Source organism: Piliocolobus tephrosceles, chromosome 6 (assembly GCF_002776525.5).
Source record: "Piliocolobus tephrosceles isolate RC106 chromosome 6, ASM277652v3, whole genome shotgun sequence".
Classification (NCBI taxonomy): domain Eukaryota; kingdom Metazoa; phylum Chordata; class Mammalia; order Primates; family Cercopithecidae; genus Piliocolobus; species Piliocolobus tephrosceles.
In genome coordinates this window covers 94,255,313-94,275,628 of record NC_045439.1, presented here as the reverse complement: position 1 = coordinate 94,275,628, position 20,316 = coordinate 94,255,313, and the positions used below count along the sequence as shown (strand labels likewise).

At 44.5% G+C, this 20,316-nt stretch overlaps 1 protein-coding gene across 2 annotated transcripts in view; it reads right to left on the bottom strand.

The window, feature by feature from the left end:
* The window catches only part of HOMER2 (homer scaffold protein 2), a 99,338-nt gene that overhangs the window by 12,836 nt on the left and 66,186 nt on the right, over positions 1-20,316 (bottom strand). For both annotated transcript variants that reach the window (XM_023194297.1, XM_023194298.2), the window contains exons 3-4: positions 13,135-13,266; positions 858-950 (exon numbers count right to left, since the gene is read on the bottom strand). In XM_023194297.1, the coding sequence (XP_023050065.1) occupies positions 858-950; positions 13,135-13,266 (225 nt within the window). The remainder of the gene's footprint in view (positions 1-857; positions 951-13,134; positions 13,267-20,316) is intronic.

The window sequence follows — 20,316 nt, the reverse complement described above, 5'->3', positions numbered from 1 at the left end:
ATCACAAAACACTTCCAGTGTCCACCAACTACCCAAGAATAATTAAACAAATAGCTAATAAATAATAAATTACCCACTAATGAAGAATTCTAGGTCTTCACAGTTTCTCCAAGCACATCCCCATGCCTCCCACAGCACGCCTCAGCTGCCACCAGGCAGACTCCCGGCTACCTTGCTAGTACATCACACTTACTCCTGCCCCTAAGTCTTCTCTCCCGAAGCCTCCCTTTCCCTGGCTTTCTACATATAACCCTGTCACTAGGTCAAGACTTCCCCCACCACCACATATACTAATCTAGACATCAGGAAAGCGGGTCTGGAGAACCTGGTGTGTTCATTTCAGGTTAAAATAGGTCCTTTTCAGTCAATCATCACACTTTAGACAGACTATTCAATTCCTGGTCAAGCCAGATCTCCTCTGTTAAGACAGAACTGTTGGAATACCATCTTACACCTGACCTCTGTTAAAACCGGAGATGAACACAAGGGCTATCTGACATCAAGTCTCTCTCTTGCGGGCACAAGGTACCCTGCATAGAAACTCACCTCCCAGCACAGCCAGGAGACATGCTGCCTGGCCACTGGCATTTAAACACAATGACCACAGAATGTCTCTCCGGGGCCAGGATGTACATTAACTCCAATCTCATCAACCATTTTCTGTCAGAAATACAGTACCACATCCTAAAAAATTCAAGAGTCTCATAAAAACATGTCACTGTGATCAGGCTAATCATTGAAAAAGCCTTCAAAATGACCTACTGTCAAAATTCCCTATTTCTGGCCAGAAGTGACAAGGAACAAAGAGTCCCCATCACCAATCCCACTGAGATTTACTTCATGGACAAATGTCTTACTTGGGAATGATCACTTGAGGTCTCGATTTTCTCCTGCGTCTTGTCTTTGGCTATCTTGGCAGCTTCTTTCACCTCCTGGAATTTCTCTGCAAACTGAACATGAAGAATAGTTATTAAGGCTTTTATTAACCTCATTCATGGCTGGTATTCAGAACCCACCTTTATTTATTTTGCATCAATTTTAGGCCCATACATTCTGTATAAATCCAGAAGAATTTTATTTGCTATTAAATGAATATAAGGATGTATATTCCAGTAAACAGCCCTGGGCAAGGTCAGATCTGAACCAATATCTAAGCTGCTGAACCTAGTTTGATGACGATGTATTAAAAACAAACTAATACAAAAATGGCAAATGAAATTTGGCTATACCACAAAAGAAATCCATGGAAAACTTCACAATCCATACTGAAAAGATCCAAAACCTTTTAATGTCATTTTTCTCTAGATGAATACTATTTACATATGAAATGTCTTGATGCTTACAGTTTAAAGTACTTCAACAATAAAAGAGATGAAGATATGTGATAAAATGTTAACAACTGTTAAATCTAGGTCATGTGTATATGGGTGTTCATTATACTATGCCCTCTACTTTTCATTAATAACTTAATAGTTCCATAATAAAACAATTCTTCAAGTCCTGGGACAATCATATCACTCACTAGCTTATTGTCACTGACAAGGTGGCCAATTTTAATTAGCAAATTCATTGTTCGAACAGAGAACAGCCTGTGATAGTGCTGGTACGTATTACAAAGTAAGAGCTAAATATGGTTGCAGACAAAACAAAACTAGCAAGTCGCAAGGCTACCAACAATGCTGCAGGTTTCATTGAGAACTCATTTATTTCTGAGCGCAGGCTATCCTCTGAGTATCTTCACAATGCCGACAACAGTGGTCTGCTTTAGGAAACCTTGCTAGATAACAGATGTAGGTGAACCCACACCCTATGGTAAGCAGAAAAAGTCAGTCTTTCTGTTCTGGCCTGTGTTGCAGGCCCTGTCAATAAAGCCACAGCTGGGGAGGCTTCCTATTTAACTATTGCATCGCTGGCAGAGGAAAATCACATTACCTGTTGCTTAAAACGTGAGGTCCAGCAGGGATGAACAAAGCCTCCCTCACCTTTTCTTTTTGGGGACCTCTTAAGGAAAAACATCATTATCATGAACTCCTTTGTGGTAGGGTCTACATCTTTCCTCTTTGCACCCTCCTCCCATACCTGGTAGAAAGCAGGGATGTACAAATAAGTTTGTTCAGTGAATGAACAAGTTCTAGGCTTGCACAGCCCTGCCCACTTTAGGAAAAAAAAAAAAAACCATGTAAAAGACTTGGTCCTGTCTTCAAAGGAGCTCCAAGTCTATCTAACAAAAAGATTTTGTTTACATTCAAACAGGTGAGAATTAAAGAGAAAATTTCAGACAATAAGCTTAAAAACAATGAGGTAGGATAAGCCCTATGATATGGTTTGACTGTGTCTCCAAGCTTTGGCAGGATTCCCATGCTGTGTGCAGTTTACACACTTGATGACCTGCGTCCCAGCTGCTCCAGCTGTGACTAGGAGGGGCCAACGGACAGCTTGGAACATGGCTTCAAAGGTGCAAGCCCAAAGCCTTGACAGCTTCCACGTGGTGTTGGGCCTGTAGGTGCACGGAAGCCAAGAATTGAGGTTTGCTAACCTCTGCCTGTTTCACAGGATGTATGGAAATGTCTGGATGTCCAGGCAGAAGTTTGCTGCAGGGGCGGGACTCTCATGGAGAACCTCTGCTAGGGCAGTGAAGAGAAATGTGGGGTCAAAGCCACCCCCAGAGTCCCCACTGGGGCACTGCCTAGTGGGGCTGTGATAAGAGGGCCACTGTTCTCCAGACCCCAGAATGGTAGATCAACCAACAGTTTGCACCACGTGCCTGGATAAAGCCACAAACACTCAATGCCAGCCCATGAAAGCAGCCAGGAGAGAGGCTGTACCCTGCAAAGCCACAGGGGCAGAGCTGCCCAAGACTGTGGGAGCTCACCTCTTTCATCAGCATGACCTGGATGTGAGACATGGAGTCAAAGGAGACCATTCTGGAACTTTAGGATTTGACTGCCCTGATGGATTTTGGATTTGCATGGGGCCTTGTAGCCCCTTTGTTTTGGTCAATTTCTCCCATTTGGAGCAGGTGTATCTACCCAATGCCTGTACCCCCATTGTACCTAGGAAGTAACTTGTTTTTGATTTTACTGGCTCATAGGCAGAAGGGACTTGCCTTGTCTCAGATGAGACTGGACTGTGGACTTTTGAGTTAATGCTGAAATGAGTTAAGACCTTGGGGGACTGTTGGGAAGGCATGACTGGTTTTGAAATGTGATGACATGAGATTTGGGGGGGAATTGAAAGATATGGTTTGGCTCTGTGTCCCCGCCCAAATCTCATCTTGAATTGTAACTCCCACAATTCCCACATGTCATGGGAAGAACCTGGTGGGAGGTAACTGAATCATCGGGGCGGGTCTCTCCTGTGCTGTTCTTATGATAGTGAATAAGTCTCAGGAGATCTGATGGTTTTAAAAATGAGTTTCCCCACATAAGCTCTCTTCTCTCAACTCCTGCCATGTGAGATGTGCCTTTCACCTTCCGCCATGATGGTGAGGCCTTCCCAGCCACGTGGAATTGTAAATCCAATAAGTCTCTTTCTTTTGTAAATTGCCCAGTCTTGAGTATATCTTCATCAGCAGTGTGAAAATGGACTAATATATCCTATCAGATACATTTTTAAAAAATAATCATTGGTCGGCGGAGCAAGATGGCTGAATAGGAACAGCTCCAGTCTCCAACTCCCAACGCGAGTGACACAGAAGACCAGTGATTCCTGCATTTTCAACTGAGGTACTGGGGTCATCTCACTGGGGAGTGCCGGACAATCGGTGCTGGTCAGCTGCTGCAGCCAGACCAGCGAGAGCTGAAGCAGGGCGAGGCATCGCCTCACCTGGGAAGCGCAAGGGGGAAGGGAATCCCTTTTCCTAGCCAGGGGAACTGAGACACACAACACCTGGAAAATCGGGTAACTCCCACCCCAATACTGCGCTTTAAGCAAACGGGCACACCAGGAGAACATATCCCACACCTGGCCGGTAGGGTCCCACGCCCACGGAGCCTCCCTCATTGCTAACACAGCAGTCTGTGATCTAACTGCAATGCAGCAGCGAGGCTGGGGGAGGGGCACCCGCCATTGCTGAGGCTTAAGTAGGTAAACAAAGCTGCTGGGAAGCTTGAACTGGGTGGAGCTCACAGCAGCTCAAGGAAACCTGCCTGTCTCTGTAGACTCTACCTCTGGGGACAGGGCACAGCTAAACAACAACAAAAAAAGCAGCAGAAGCCTTTGCAGACGCAAACAACTCTGTCTGACAGCTTTGAAGAGAGCAGTGGATCTCCCAACACGGAGGTTGAGATCTGAAAAGGGACAGACTGCCTGCTCAAGTGGGTCCCTGACCCCTGAGTAGCCTAACTGGGAGACATCCCCCACTAGGGGCAGTCTGACACCCCACACCTCACAGGGTGGAGTACACCCCTGAGAGGAAGCTTCCAAAGTAAGAATCAGACAGGTACACTCGCTGTTCAGCAATATTCTATCTTCTGCAACCTCTGCTGCTGATACCCAGGCAAACAGGGTCTGGAGTGGACCTCAAGCAATCTCCAACAGACCTACAGCTGAGGGTCCGGACTGTTAGAAGGAAAACTATCAAACAGGAAGGACACCTACACCAAAACCCCATCAGTACGTCACCATCATCAAAGACCAGAGGCAGATAAAACCACAAAGATGGGGAAGAAGCAGGGCAGAAAAGCTGGAAATTCAAAAAGTAAGAGCGCATCTCCCCCTGCAAAGGAGCGCAGCCCATCGCCAGCAACGGATCAAAGCTGGTCAGAGAATGACTTTGAGGAGATGAGAGAAGAAGGCTTCAGTCCATAAATAATCATTTTTAAAGGTGTGGTATTAGTAGATGCATGATGGAACAGAACAAACGGGTGAGAAATGGGCCTCACCTTTTATATAAAAAATTAGCTTATGACTAAGGGGGAATCAGAGATTAATGAGGAAGATTTTTCAACATATAATTGAGATAACTTTAGTAAACTGAGAGAAATGAATTTAAATCCCACAAACCTGTAGCATGATAAATTACTGATGAGTTAAAGGGGCAAGAAAAAGAAAATAAAACTTCAAAAAATCAGGATGCTCTTGAAGAAAAAAAAATCTGGATGCAAACAGAACTGAGCATGTATCAAGCTTCTGCTTGAGAGGTGGGTGGATAATTTTCTAAACTTGGAAGAAATTTCTTAAAAACCCACAAAAGTGACAGACTTCACTACATAACAATTTAAAGCTTTTGAATATAAAAGGAAAAAAAAAAAAAAAAAAACTAAACCAGAAGGGAAACAACAGCCTACTGACCCAGTGATACTGCTTCTGGGAAACCATTCTGCAAAAATAATCGGGAATATGGGGGAAAAATAGGCCCTCAACACCAAGATGTTAGTTCCAGCATTGTCTACAAATATGAACACTGGAAACAACCCAGTGGGTCCTAGGATAATTACAGAGAGAGACTTCCTTTCAAAGCCTCCAACTAGCAGAAGTGCCAGTCATGGGAGCCACCTAGTAATTGTCCTTTGGTGAAAAATCGCCTCCCTCCAAGTCTTGCATTTTCTAATATTTCCCCCTTATTCTCAAAAAAAAAAAAAAAAAAAGCTTGTAAATTTGGAAAATACAATTTAGAAAAAAATTTTTTTTCATGTGATTGTTGGCTGCATGTATGTCTTCTTTTGAAAAGTGTCTGTTCATGTCCTTTGCCCACTTTTTAATGTGTTTTGTTTTGTTGTTGTTGTTGTAAATTTAAGTTCCTTATAGATGCTGGATATTAGACCTTTGCCAGATGCATAGTTTGCAAAAATGTTCTCCCATTCTGTAGGTTGTCTGTTTATTCTGTTGATAGTCTCTTCTGCTGTACAGAATCTCTTTAGGTTAATTAGATACCATTTGTCACTTGTAAGTAGGAGCTAAATGATGAGAACACATGGACATATAGAGAGGAACAACACACACAGAGGCCTATTGGAGGGTGCAGGGTGGAAGGAGGAAGATGATCTGGAAAAATACGTATTTTTTAACTTTTAAGTTACATAAGTTACATATATAACTTATTTATTTTATATATATATATATATATATATATATATATATTTTTTTTTTTTTTTCCTTTTGAGACTGAATCTTGCTCTATCGCCCAGGCTGGAGTGCAGTGGTGCAATCTTGGCTAACTGCAACCTCCACCTCCCGGGCTCAGGTGATTCTCCTGCCTCAGCCTCCTACTGAGTAGCTGAGATTACAGGCATGCCCCACCACGCCCGGCTAATTTTGTATTTTTAGTAGAGACAGGGCTTCACCATGTTGGCCAGGCTAGTCTCAACTCCTGACCTCAGGTGATTTGCCTGTCTTGGCCTCCCAAAGTGCTGGGATTACAGGCATGAGCCACTGTGCCCAGCTATATATATATATATTTAGACCTATGGTCCCATTGAGGTAGGAGGCAGGACTTAACTCTGGACCAGACTAAAGACTGGCTAATGCACTCACCAGAGCCATGACAGTTTACCCATTCCCTGGCAATGACCTAGAAGTTACCACCCTTTTTTTGGAAATGTTTGAATAACCTGCCCCTTCATTTGCAAGTAATTAAAAGTAGGTAAAAATGTGACCACAGAACTGCCCCATAGCTGCTAGTCTCGACACACTGCCTACAGGGTAGCCCTGCTCTGCAGGAGCAGCCACAGAGCTGTAACACTGCCACCTCAATAAAACTATTTTCTTCTACCACCAACTCACCCCTCAGTTCCCTCCTGGGCAAAGCCAAGAACCTTCCCACAGGTGGAGCCTCAGTTTATGAGCTCCCCTGGCCTGTAACACCATCATCCAAGAGAAGAACCACATAACCTTCTGATATATTTCTGTCTGTATATATGCATTCATTACCTACATTTCTTTTAAAACAGATTATATATCTCATTTTATGGCCTCTTTTGAAATAAACAATACGATAATAATACTTCCATGCAATTATATGATCTTCTACTACACCACTTTTTTTTTGAGACAGAGTCTCACTCTGTCGCCCAGGCTGGAGTGCAGTGGCGTGATCTTGTTCACTGCAACTTCTGCCTCCCGGGTTCAAGTGATCCTGTTGCAGCCTCCTGAGTAACTGGGATTACAGGTGCCTGCCGGGCCGGGCGCGGTGGCTCAAGCCTGTAATCCCAGCACTTTGGGAGGCCGAGACAGGCGGATCACGAGGTCAGGAGATCGAGACCATCCTGGCTAACACGGTGAAACCCCGTCTCTACTAAAAAATACAAAAAGCTAGCCGGGCGAGGTGGCAGGCGCCTGTAGTCCCAGGTACTCGGGAGGCTGAGGCAGGAGAATGGCATGAACCCGGGAGGCGGAGCTTGCAGTGAGCTGAGATCCGGCCACTGCACTCCAGCCCGGGTGACAGAGCAAGACTCCGTCTCAAAAAAATAAAAATAAAAATAAATAAAAAAAATAAAAAAATACAGGTGTCTGCCAAACACACCTGGCTAATTTTTGTATTTTTAGTGGAGACAGGGTTTCACAATGTTGGCCAGGCTGGTCTCAAACTCTTGACCTCAGGTGATCCACCTGCCTTGGTCTCCCAAAGTGCTAGGATTACAGGCGTGAGCCACCACACCCAGCCTCTACTACACATCTTGATTGCTACATATTATCCTGAAGGATACACCGCAGTTTAACTAATTTCCTACTACTGGATGTTAGGGCTTTTTTTTCTGTTATAAATGAGGTTGCAATCTTTGTAGTGAAATCTTTATACCCAGTTACAATTGTTTCCTTAGAATAAATTCTTGTCAATGAAATCCATGGATCAAAGGATACTGAAACCACAAAGGTTTCCAAAATGTATTGCCAAATTCTCACATCTTCATTAAGGTCATTTTTTGGTACTTATTAAAATTGTGGTAATAATTTTAAACAAAATCATTATCATGATAGAAAATGAGACCACTACTGTTTGATTTCATTTGTGGCTTTTTTGGCCTCAGCCATTGAAGACCTGTGGCAAACACTACTGTTTGCTTATTTAAAATCTGTTTCTTTTCCCTTAGCTTAAAAGAATCTCAAGTTTTTCTGGAGCAGGAAATTTCCTAGGTGCTAGAGAATGAAAGCTAGTTTAAGCCAATCATGGAAACCCATTTCCCTGGTTTTTGGTGGGGTAGGGGAATGGGCCAGGGACCCAGTATTGACAATGGGGCCCAAGAAATCTGCCAGGAGGGTTGCTGTGGTACTAGCCTCTTCCTCCTCCCTCTCGCCAAGAATGCAGGTGTGACAGGTAGAGCTTGAAAAGTCATCTTATCACCATAAAGGAAAGGCCAATAAAAGAAAAAAGAAACAAATGAAATCCATGCAGATCCATCAGACCCAACATCATGGAGCCACTGTACCAGCAACCACCTGCCTCAGGACTTCTCCTTCACATGAGAAGAAATTACCCCATGTATTTAAGCACTGTGATTAGGTTACCTGTTACTTGCAGCCAAAAGCATTCTACCTAAAACATGTCAAAATAATTATTAATATCCTCCTTTTTAAAAATTAGCTGTTAAATCAGGACCCAGAAAGGGAGGAGATAAAACAATGTTCTTACAATGACACTGAGTAAATAAAGTGACTATACGGGGACAAATTTGAATTACAGATGAAATCACTGAAATGGGTCAAAAGTAAATGCCATGCATATATCAGGGTTTGGCCAGATCAACCACAGTGCACTGGCAACACCATCCTGGGTCGCTCCCCGTTAAGGGCAGAATGTGTTTCCTTCTGTCTGTAACAAATAAGATGGAACCAAATTTAGAACAGTGACAACTCGAGGTCAAATGTCACAAAGAATCTAAACTTTAACCTCTGGCTCATTCTTATATTTGTTCCTCCTTCTGTCTCCTTTCATAAGCTCTTCCTTTTATCAGAATATGCAAGTCCCTTTTCAATTTCCTTCAGTAGGCTGGGGTTTTATGTCCTCTCCAGTGGATGGACAGACGAGTCCCAGTTTACTTCTGAGAAAACACAGCTTCTACTATTTTTGGACAGCCTATCTAAAGAGCAGAAAATTGCCCTGTAATAATACTTTTTGGACTGTGGTTGGGAAATAGTCCTTATAATGGAGCAGTTAAGACCAAGGCATCTATTTTCTTTCTGGGGGGTAGAGAGGGAACTATATATAAAGTGTTCTTAGATGAAAATGTCCACATTGGTGTTCCTTTCTCTAGCCTAGTTATAGTGCTTGATTACCATTCCCCTACAGGGCTGTGGGTGGTTGCTCTGGGAAGTCAGGAATACTCAGCCTGGCTGTCCCCTCAGCACACACCTTGGGAGCCCTCAAGGCCAAGTTCCTCTGTGCTAGCTAACTGTCACTTGTTGAGATGGCCAGACTCACTTCATGATAATTTATCAGTGTGTGGTTAATTGTTTCCTTCAGAGAGCAGAGGAAGAAGTTGATTTGAAACGTTTGGACAAAGGGGTTATCTGAAGGCTTCCTTGACAAGTCTTTGTGATGATGAAGGTTGTGGGCACAGAGCAGAACTCCAGCACTGACCAGAGGCTGAGTGGCTTGGGAGGACAGTGCACTCCTCCTTAATGATAGGACATTTTCTTCTGTCTGGGAAAAATTAGGGGTGGCCATCCTTGGAAGCCAGCACAGCTCAAGGTCTCTTCAGTTCACAGAGGCACAGAGCATTTAACTTGGACAATGTGTTCTGGTTTTCGTTTGGAGTTCTCTCTGCTGTCGATTCTTTTCATAGAAACCTTCCCCCTTTCTACCTAGCTGCTTGGGTTCCTTTAAAGATTGAAGAAATTGTTCCAGGCAGCTGTAAGTGATTCTCTCAAACCATCCTTGGCTTCGGGGAAGAACTCCCAGCCCTGGGAGGGATCAGGAGCATATGACCAAGACGGGCCTCCCAGGGACACGTCTCGGACAGAAGCTCCCAAGCCTAGTTGTCTGGATATGAGGCAGGTGTGGGAAGGGGCCACTTGACTGAGGGGGAGGGGGTTCCCAACATACCCTTCCTCACCAAGCATCACTTCAGGAGGGAAAGCACATACCCTCACTCCCCCCTCAGACAAAGGTTCCAGCTAATTATTCTTTCAACAAGTCACCATCACATTTGCTTCTGCTTTAAACAAATTCTCTCTGCTCCTCACGGCACCTGTTCCTGTTCATCTTCCCCATTTCAGAAAACAGCCTCACTACCCACCATCCCTTATCACCCCAGAATCTCTTCTTCCTCTTCCATTCACCCAGTTTTGCCAATATTTGTGCCTCAGTCTTTTTTAAATTTCTCCAACTCTTAACCCTTCATCAGCTCTACCCTGGACTAAAACAATCTAATCTGACTTGCTGCCGGAAAAAATTCTACCTAAAATGCAAATCTGATCATTTTCCTTCTGGACTTAAAATCCTTCTCAGGCCATAGGACAAAGTCCAGAAGCTCTGGCATCACCAATAAAGCCTTCCAAGACTGGACCTTAGCAGCCTTACCTACCCTGAAAATCCTGGACACTCCATCAACAGTAAACTCTCCACAGCTTCCCTCACACACCTCAGTGCCAGGACTTCCCTCCAGCTATCTTGTTGTCGGGCAGACGATGGAAAAGGGAAATCCTCCCTGTGGGCAAACCCTGGAACATCTCATGGTGCCACATGCACAGCAGAGGTGGCCTGGATTTGACAGCTCGGTGGGAATGGTTAAGGGCCTAGCTGCATGAGGAGGAATCGGGAAGAAACAAGGTGACAAAGAGGTTTGAAAAACAGCAATATCAATGGGTCCAAATGGAACCAGAGCCTGAAAATACTCATATTCCACATGCATGCTCTTCAGAGGCCTTTACAGCAAAAGAGAATATTTCACACTAGGCGGCAGGAAGGGCTGTTCTATGGATACCCAGTCATTCACTTTCTCCAGGCAGCCTGGTACTTCCTCAAAAGACTTAAGGACACACTGGCCATGGTGCCAGGGGAAAGGGCACCAAATGGCCTTGAAAACACATACTCCTACTCTCCATGGCCACCCTGACTCCTGGGCCTGCTGAGTGTCCTACTGCCAACATAGTGACCCACGCCAAGCATCACACCTCTAGGTACCAGGTAGCTCCCTGCTGAAGGCTGATTCCACTGGGCCCCTTCTTCCAGGGGAAGAGTGATTTATCACCAGAATAGACACTGTGGACTGCCATGCCTCTGCCAGCCATACCAGCCAAAGATTTACCCAATACTTTCTATCCCACATGACACTGCTTCAAACCAAGTGAGGCTGCAGAGACCTCACTTCTCTGCACATGAAGGTAAGCAAGAGTCTGGTTGCCATAGGATTCTCAGTTCCTCCCAGGTACCTTATCAGCCAGAAGTGGCAGGCCTTGCAGAACTGTGCTGCACTCATGCCTGCTGAACATCCTGGGCTTGTGTGCTGTAATCCTGGAACTGAGGGATTGTGGACGGAGAGCATGTCTCCCATAACTATCTGCAATGACCTGCCCTTGAGATTTTTGCCTTTTGCCCATGTTTCCAGGCCCTGGTGATCTGGAGGTTTTACCACCCAGGAAAGAATGCTTCTGTGAGAGGGTGGCACAAGGGTGGATGCTCAGTGTGCCACCAGGTCATTTTGGGCTTCTCAGGCTTCTAAGGAAACAGAGTCCTCATGGAAGTACCTTGGGATGCAGAGGAGGACAGTCTGTGGGGTATCCCCACTGGGGAGCTCATTTGTGACTGGGTATCTGATGGCTGGATCTGTGCGCTGGGGACCTCCTTGGAAGTGTGTGTGTGTGCACACATATGTGAGTATACACATACATGCACACACACTGGACAAAGGAAGGGGACAAGTTAGCAGGCTCCTGCTGTGGGGGGCTTCCTGACTCACCCTAATTTCCCACTCTTTGAAAACTGTCTTCAATACACACAAGTAACCCAAGCAGCCAAATGTGTTCTAGGCAACTCTGTCAATTCCTCAATAATCTAGAAATTTGTGAAGCCCTGGAACAGGGGCCACATCTCTGTATCCTCAGTGCCGAGCATGGTGTCAGCAGAGCAGAGGCTGGGTCAGCACTTGTCCAATCAGTCAGATGTTCACAGCAAGGGTCTAGAGAAAAACAACTCCTAGAGCCAAGCTGCCGGAAGCAATTCTGGCTCTGGCCCTTTCCTGGATTTGCAACTCTCCTCTGCACTCCTTGAGAGACTCCAACATTCTTCCAATAAATTTCTTTGATTTGTAAACTAGTCAGTCTTACCTTAAACCAAAATATTCTCAATACTTACAAAGGACTCTTCTACCACCCTAAAAGGAAATGTAGTCTCTAAAACAGGCTCTCAGCCCCTTTAAACTGCTGAGTGAGGCCTCTCAGAGGCGATCAGTTTATTCCCTCAGTTTTTGGGGTTCTCCAAGGCTGCGATCAGCCATGATCTGCTCCTCAACACCTTTCTAACCATCCAAGGAGTATGTCCCAGGCCCCCTGGAGAAGTGACTTGGAGCTATGAATCCTCTCCCTAGAAAAAAAAGCAACATACACACACCACTGTGTAGCATTTTAAGGGACATGGGGAGTCCAGGCTAAGAGCTTCCATTATGCATCACCTTACTCCCCAAGGGCTCCAACCACAGAGTCACTGATGTTGACAGCTGTCAGAGACAAAGTGTGCCTTACTTCAAAAGGGGTAACATGCTTATTTCATCAAGATGCATTCTTGGCAGCAGGAACACAGTCTCTTCCTTGGAAGTCCTATAGTAACAACCCTCCAATAACTGTGACCTCACACAGGAAGGTCACCTAATCCTCAGAGTCCTGAAAACCTAATGGATCTGGTTTTGGCACACAAGCCAGTGCTCAGTCTGTATGCTGATACCGCCGGGCACAGGGAGCAGTGGCTGACACCTGGAGGGGAGGATGGACTGGCCACACTGCAACTTCAGGCCCCAAAGCAGCATTTGTTAGCCCCAAAGCAGCATTTGTTAGATACGAATTTCCCTTCCCCAGGTGACTTCAATGAACCTGGTATTTCAAAAGGGCCCCTGTTTTGGTAGCCCCGTGATGCCAGAAGGAGTGAAACCAAAGACCAGAAAGGAATCCTGCTCACCAAGGGCACATCCCTCGGTGGGCAATCACTGAATGAGAATGGCATCTGATGCGGGACTTACTGTACTGTGGATAGGACCATGTTACCTTTGTCAGCTGCTGCTCAGAGGAAAACCCCAAACCAAACACCGTGTTGGCTCTGCTGTCGGCCCACTGCCCAAACTTCTGTGACGTTTTGGTGAAGGTCATATTCGGTGTGATTGTGCTGTTTATGATCACCTGAAGAAAAACAGCCCAAAGGGTGAAAATTTAAATGTTGAATGAGACAAAGTCATTCCTTAGAAAGTCTTCTGTTGGCAAAGCCAGTGCTTCAAGTCTGCATCCCCTGCCCTGTTAAATATGGTCCCAAGTTCTCCTGGCACAACCTATGCTGAGTCAGATACACAACCATGAAAAGGGGCAACTTCAGAGACTTAACAGTCAGTCTAAAATAAGATCCTACATGTTATCCGTGGGAGAAAGTCTCTCCTAAGCAAATAATAGTTTCCCAAACTGCTATTTATTTACCCAAAGCTGCCATGCATCAGAGTGCCCTTAATGGCTAGCTATGTCCCACATTCTCTGAAGAACTGCACTATGTCGCTTTATGAGTCACCTGGAGCCCCAGTGTCCAACTCAAACAATCAAAAATCTCTATAAGCAATTGAGGCCTGCTGCTTCCCAACAGGCAGGAGCAGGTACAGTCCAATTAGGATAATTTGTAGAGGGTTAATTGACAAAGAAACTAATTATACAGGTGTGAGTGGGATACAGGGAAACTGTAAGGATGGTGCAGCAGCCTGGTGCTAGCTGTCACCACTCCTTGGCCTAAAAGAGTAAGGGGATGGAGTGGCTATAGACCCTGGAAGGGGGAGGGGTCATATAGAGCAAGCTACCTTGAAAAGAGAGGTTACCTTCTGTTGGGGGACACAGTCAGCACATGGTGACCTCACAGGAGTGGGAAACTGGGGGAGCAAACACTCTCGCCTCTCCCTTTGATCTCCAGTTGCCATTGGACAAACCCAGCTAGAAGCTAGAGGGCGTGGGAGCCCACTGATGTCTGCAAGTTAGCCCCTCAGGGACCAGAGCAGTGTCAAGAAGGGTAGAGGATGAATCTGAGGTGGAAGGGTAAAAAAATAATATCTAGCACATGGTACATTTATTCATTCAAACATTTATTGAACATTTACTATACACCAGACACTCTGCCAATCAAAGATACAAAGATGAATGAGTCAAGGTTCCTGGTCTTTCAATGGCAAGTAGTCAGGAAGAGGGCAGAGACATCAAACAACTGATAAGGGTTATAAAATATCAACAATGGCTTACTTAAGTAGAAATCATTGGAAGCCCTAAGACTCTAAGAAATACTCAGGAAAAATACTCTTGGAAATAAAGGATTACTAGGTGTCTACATAAGGGCAGGGTGGCAGTAACCACTGGCTGCTTCCTCATCAGATGATCTGAGCAGAGAATAAGAGGAATATAAGTAAATACTCTAAAGAGTGAACCTACCAGCAATTTTACTTACTAAGGTTGTTTATTCTCAATGGTCAACTCAGAACACTATCCTTGTAACTGATAAAACAGAGAAGAGAAAAAAGTTTGAATGGCATAGCCCTTGCTTTCCATGGTAGGAACCTGAGTCTACTATTTTGCTAAAGGACTGACCTTCCAGATACAAACCCTTGCCTTAACTAAAGGGATCTAGACAGTAAGTGACAGCTGTCACTAGTAGTAGAAGTATCATTGCTATTGCTATATCTACATTTATCTATTAGACTATTGAGTTTGCTGATAAGCCACTGGCTCAAGAGAAAACCTTGGCTTAGGTGGTAAAATAATTTTTAGAATACTAACAGCAGCAATTATTATTTGTTGAACACTTATTGAGTGCCTGATTTATATCAGTTCACTTAAACCTTACAAAAAGCCTATGCATATGACTATTCCTTCATTTCACAGAAGTAACTGAGATTTGGGAAAGTTTTTTTTTTGTTTGTTTGTTTGACTTTTTTGAGCCGGTTTTGCTCTGTCGCCCAGGCTGGAGTGCAATGGCATGATCAAGGATCACTGCAACCTCTGCCTCCTAAATTCAAGCGATTCTCCTGCCTCAGCCTCCTGAGTAGCTGGTATTACAGGCGCCCGCCACCACGCCCAGCTAATTTTTGCATTTTTAGTAGAGAAGGGGCTTCATCATGTTGGCCAGGCTGTTCTCAAAACTCCTGACCTCAGCTGATCCGCCCACCTCGGCCTCCCAAAGTGCTGAGATTACAGGCATGAGCCACCGCACCCAGCCGAGATTTGGGAAAGGTTAAACTAACTTGCTTAAGGTAACACATTAAAGCTGGCCAGCAGGAGACTCTAGAGATAAAAAACCAGTTGTCTGACTCCAAAACTTGTCCAATAAACTTCTATATCATGTTGCTTCTCATTTTATACACAACGAAGGTAACAAACATTACTGCCTCTCTTCTTTTCCCCATCTATGAAGTACTGATGTCCATGTGCTATGATCCAGGTGACTTTTCCTTTCCTTATAATAACCCTTCCATAATGCCAGTGGCCATGTGAGTTAGGATATTTTACCAAATGTTTTCCATTTGGAAAACTGAATGCAACATGAGAAGTCAAGAGATCTGCCTGCTGTCACTGGACACTATCAAGAGATGGGGGCAGGGGAGCAGGATGTGGAAAATGCAGATCTAAACTACTGGCAAGTGTAGGGCAAAGTTATGGGACCTTGGAGGGTGGTGGGATTCTGGCTCAGCCCCAAGCAGGGCAGATATAGTGGAATCAAGGCAGACCTAAGGAAGGTGTGTGGCTGGGAGCTGGATCAGAATGGATCACATGATTCCCGAAAGCCAACTCTGGTCATCTCTCAATTACCAGAATCCTGGGAGGACAAAGCAATGACTACATCCATTCAGAAACTGGATTCATTTTAAATCTTGCTGCTACCTCATTGCAGGCCTATGCCCCTAGGTCAGTCACCACACCCCAAGTCCCCTTGAAAAGCAGTGGGAAGAGGCTGGCCAAAGTACAGGACATGGCTCTTAAGTTCACCCAAACAGGCTGTCCCAGAGGCAGTCAAGCTGGACTAATAATGGTGATACCCCCTGCTATTTCTTTAAAACTTAGTTTCTAGGGCACTTTTTCAGTCTTTAATCCCCATTTTTTTTAGATGGCGAAACTGAGGCTGAACAAGGTCAAGTGATTTGTTCAAGGTTATAAAACGAATAAGTGGCTAAAAAGAATATAATGTATGTCTTACTTACAAAGCAACAATGGACTGATTTCAAGAGCTAAGTCTATTTATGATGGCTGGAGGTGCATTCAGCTTCTTAAATCTGTAGACTCATTAGTTTTTAGAAAATTCTCATTCTCTCCATGAATATTGCTTCCGCTCTATTCTCTCTCCTTGCTTCTACTTCTGGGACTCCAATTACAGACCTGCTAGGCTTTTTGAGTGTGTCCAACATTTCTCTTTGAGATAGGGTCTTGCTCTGTTGCCCAGGATAGAGTGAAGTGGCACAAACATGGCTCACTGCAGCCTCAACCTCCTGGGCTAAAGTGATCCCCCCATCTCAACCTTCCAAGTAGCTGGGATTACAGGTGTGCACCACCATGCCCGGCTAATTTTTGTAATTTTTGTACAGATGGAGTTTTGCCATGTTGCCCTGGCTGTTCTCAAACTCCTGGGCTCGACCAATCCATCTGCCTCAGCCTTCCGAAATGCTGGGATTATAGACAGGAGCCACCATGCTGGCCATGCCCAGTATTTTTTACACTCATCAATTTTTTTTTCCCTGATTCTTGGTTCTCTCTGATTCTATTTGGGTATTTTCTATTAATCTGCTTTCCAGGTCACTAATCCTGGTCACTGATGTATCCAATCTGCTGTTAAATCTATCCATTGTTATCTTCATTTCAGATACTGTTATTTTTTAGTTCTAGAATGTCCATTTGGTTCTTTCAAAAAAAAATTCTAAGTCTCTGGGAATATTCTTCTTCCTTTCATCTATTTTGTCCACATTCCCTCTGTTTCCTTGAATATATTAATCATAGTTTGCAGGCTCATGCCTGTAATCCCAGCACTTTGGGAGGCAAAGCCAGGTGGATTGCTTGAGCCCAGGAGTTCGAGACCAGCCTGGACAACATAGCAAAACCCCATCTTAACTAAAAATACAAAAATTAGCAGGGCATGGTGGTGTGCACCTATAGTCCCAGTTACTCAGGGGGTTGAGGCAGGAGGATCACCTGGGGCTTGGGAGGTCAAGGCTGCAGTGAGCCGTGATCACGTCACTGTACTCCAGCCTGGGTGACAAAAGTGAGACGCTACCTCAAAAAAGAAAGAAAAGAAAAGAAAGAGAAAGAAAGAAAATAAAAAATCATAGTTTGCAATAGCATTATGTCTTTAAAAACAAAACCATGTGCATACCTTAATTTTAAAATATTTTGTTGCTAAAAAATGCTAAGGATCATCTGAACCTTCAGCAAGTTATAATCTTTTTGCTGATGGAAGGACTTGTGTCGATCCTGATGGTTGCTGACTTATTGGAGTGGTGGTTGCTGAAGGGTGGAGTCATTGTGTCAATTTCTTAAAATAAGACAATAATATTTGCTGCATTGGTTGATTTTTCGTTTCACAAAAGATTTCTCTGTACCATGCAATGCTGCTTGACAGCATTTTATCTACAGTAGAACTTGCAAAAAAAATATCCACTACCAACAGAATGGATAAACACACTGTAGTATTTCCATATAAAGGAATACTAATCCAGCAGGAAAATTAACCAAGGCTAACCAAATTGATCAGCATGGATGAATCACAAAAATTTAAAAGTAAAAAAAAAAAAAGAAGTTACAAAAGAACACACACATTATAAGTCTCTAGTATGATTCTATTCATATAAAGGTCAAAAACAGGTAAAACTGAGTAACAGATTATTTAGGGCAGGGGTCAGCAAACTATAACCCTCAGGCCAAATCTAGCCTAGGGCCTATTTTTGTAATTAAAGTTTTATTGGAAGACAGCCATGCCCATTCATTTACATATTGGTCTATGGCTGTTTTCTGGCTACAAAAGAGTCAAATATCTGCAGCAGAGACTGTACAACCTGAATACGAAACTTTTTTAAAAAATTACTCTCTGGCCCTTAAAGAAAAGGTTTGCCAACTTCTGGTTTAGCAATATATACATATGTGGCAAAACTATACAGAAAAGCAAGGGAATGCTTAATACAGTCTTAATGGAGAGTGGTGATCTCTTGAGGAGTGGATGGGAGAGCATCTAATTAGGAAAGGCCCATTGAAGGACTTCTGAAGTATTAATGAAAGATGTACTTCCACTGGGTGGTGGGTACATATGGGTTTGCTTTATTATTAGACATTGAATGGTGCCTATTAATACAAACGGTTAAAAATAAAGTCTACAAACCCATAACAAAGTTGTCAGGGAGGCTAATCTTCAGAGTGGGCAGAGGCTTATGAAAACAGCAGGGAGTACCCTTCCTGCCCATGGAGACACTTGGAAAATTATGTTAGGGACCGAGGAGGTGGCTGGACCTGTGGGTTCTGGCGTCAGAGGAGATGGGAGACTTCAGTAAACTGAGGGATGAGAAGTGAAGGGGTCATCGGGTGGAGAGTTATCTGGTGGAAGAGAAGAAGAGGCCCAGGGCAGAAGGCTGACTTAAGGAACAGCAGGTGAAGGAGTTGGCAGTACACCTGCCACAGGTGGCCGGGAACCAAGGAAGAATGAAGCCCTGGGAGCCAAAGGTGAGTATGTGAAGGATGAGGGCACAGTTGAGTGTACAATGTGGCAGAATGACTCAGCAGAATAAGAACTGTTCCCCTCTGGAGAGAGGGGAGAATGGATCTGGGGGAAGGAACCAAAGCCCAGAAGGGAGAAGGGGCTGCACTAGAGCACCCCAGGCATAAGCTTCATATGGGCTCCCATCTGTGTACACCTTCCTCTTGTGTGAGTCATCTCTGAAACTTTCACAGAAAAAGAAGCCACCCTAGTAAAAGACCCAGTCCTGCAGATCAGTGGGACCAAGTTGTCACAAAATGCACAAAACACACATAGTCAAGAGCTACTTGGAAATAGCAAAATGCTAAGCTCCTCCTGTCTCTAGTCTCACCTGCTCTAGATTTCAGAGGAAGCTGCTCATGAAACAGGCAGGGGAGACAGGCCCATCGGATTCCCTTCATGAAAAGTCTTTCCCAGATCCAGAGAGATGAAGTTGGATGAACCTGGGAGTTTTCCACAAGAGGCTGGGGCTGAGACATGTCATCTGCTCCAAGAGTAGTTATTAACAGGTGCTTCCCTGTCTCTACTAAAAATACAAAAAAATTAGCCGGGCGTGGTGGCGGGCGCCTGTAGTTCCAGCTACTCGGGAGGCTGAGGCAGGAGAATGGCATGAATCCAGGAGGCGGAGCTTGCAGTGAGCCGAGATCACACCACTGCACTCCAGCCTGGGTGACAGAGGGAGACTCCGTCTCAAAAACAAACAAACAAAAAAACAAATCACAGACAGCGAAGAAAAGAAAAGCTGAAAACCTACTGTGTGCTCGGAACCTTCCTAATGCTTGCTCCCTTAACAGAAGGTGCTCTATATTTATTCAAAGGAGTGAATTCTAATGATGGGTGGACGAGAAGAGCCTGAATGTGCTCCTGAAAGTAATTTTACATTCCTAAAAGAAAACACCAAGCAAGTCAGAGTTTTAGAAGCTGATATGCTCTGAACCATCACGATCAGGCAGCACTCACAACACAGCAGGTGCAGCTAAATATTTGTAGAAGGGATGACCTCTAAGGTCTCTTCCAATACAGGTTTCTGTGATCCTATAAATAACTGAGAACCAAGGGCAGCAGAGTCATCCAGAGCTCCCAGGAGAAGCACCTGCTTCAGGCAAGTCTTGTCCACAGGCAGGCAGTTTCTCATAAGGATGGCAGTGATTAACTCAGTCTGGAAAGAGTGCCAACAACACAATGAAATCAAGTGCTATGATGGCTCAATTAACCAATGCTCTGAAAATGGAGTTTATTTATAATGGAGCTGGCCGTTCTGCCTAAAAACTCACCATAAATCACATGCCTATTGGCATCTGCCACATGGTTCATAGCAGTGCTCTGAGAAGCCGGGAGTGGGGAGATGCCCTCATGTGGCTCCCATCTGTCCAGTGTCTATAAACAGGGACAACCCAAGGTTTGGAATCTTGGGTCCCCCCTTGGTGGTGACCCTGCCCCTGTCTGCTGTCCTTCTGTGGACACAGTATACCTGCCAC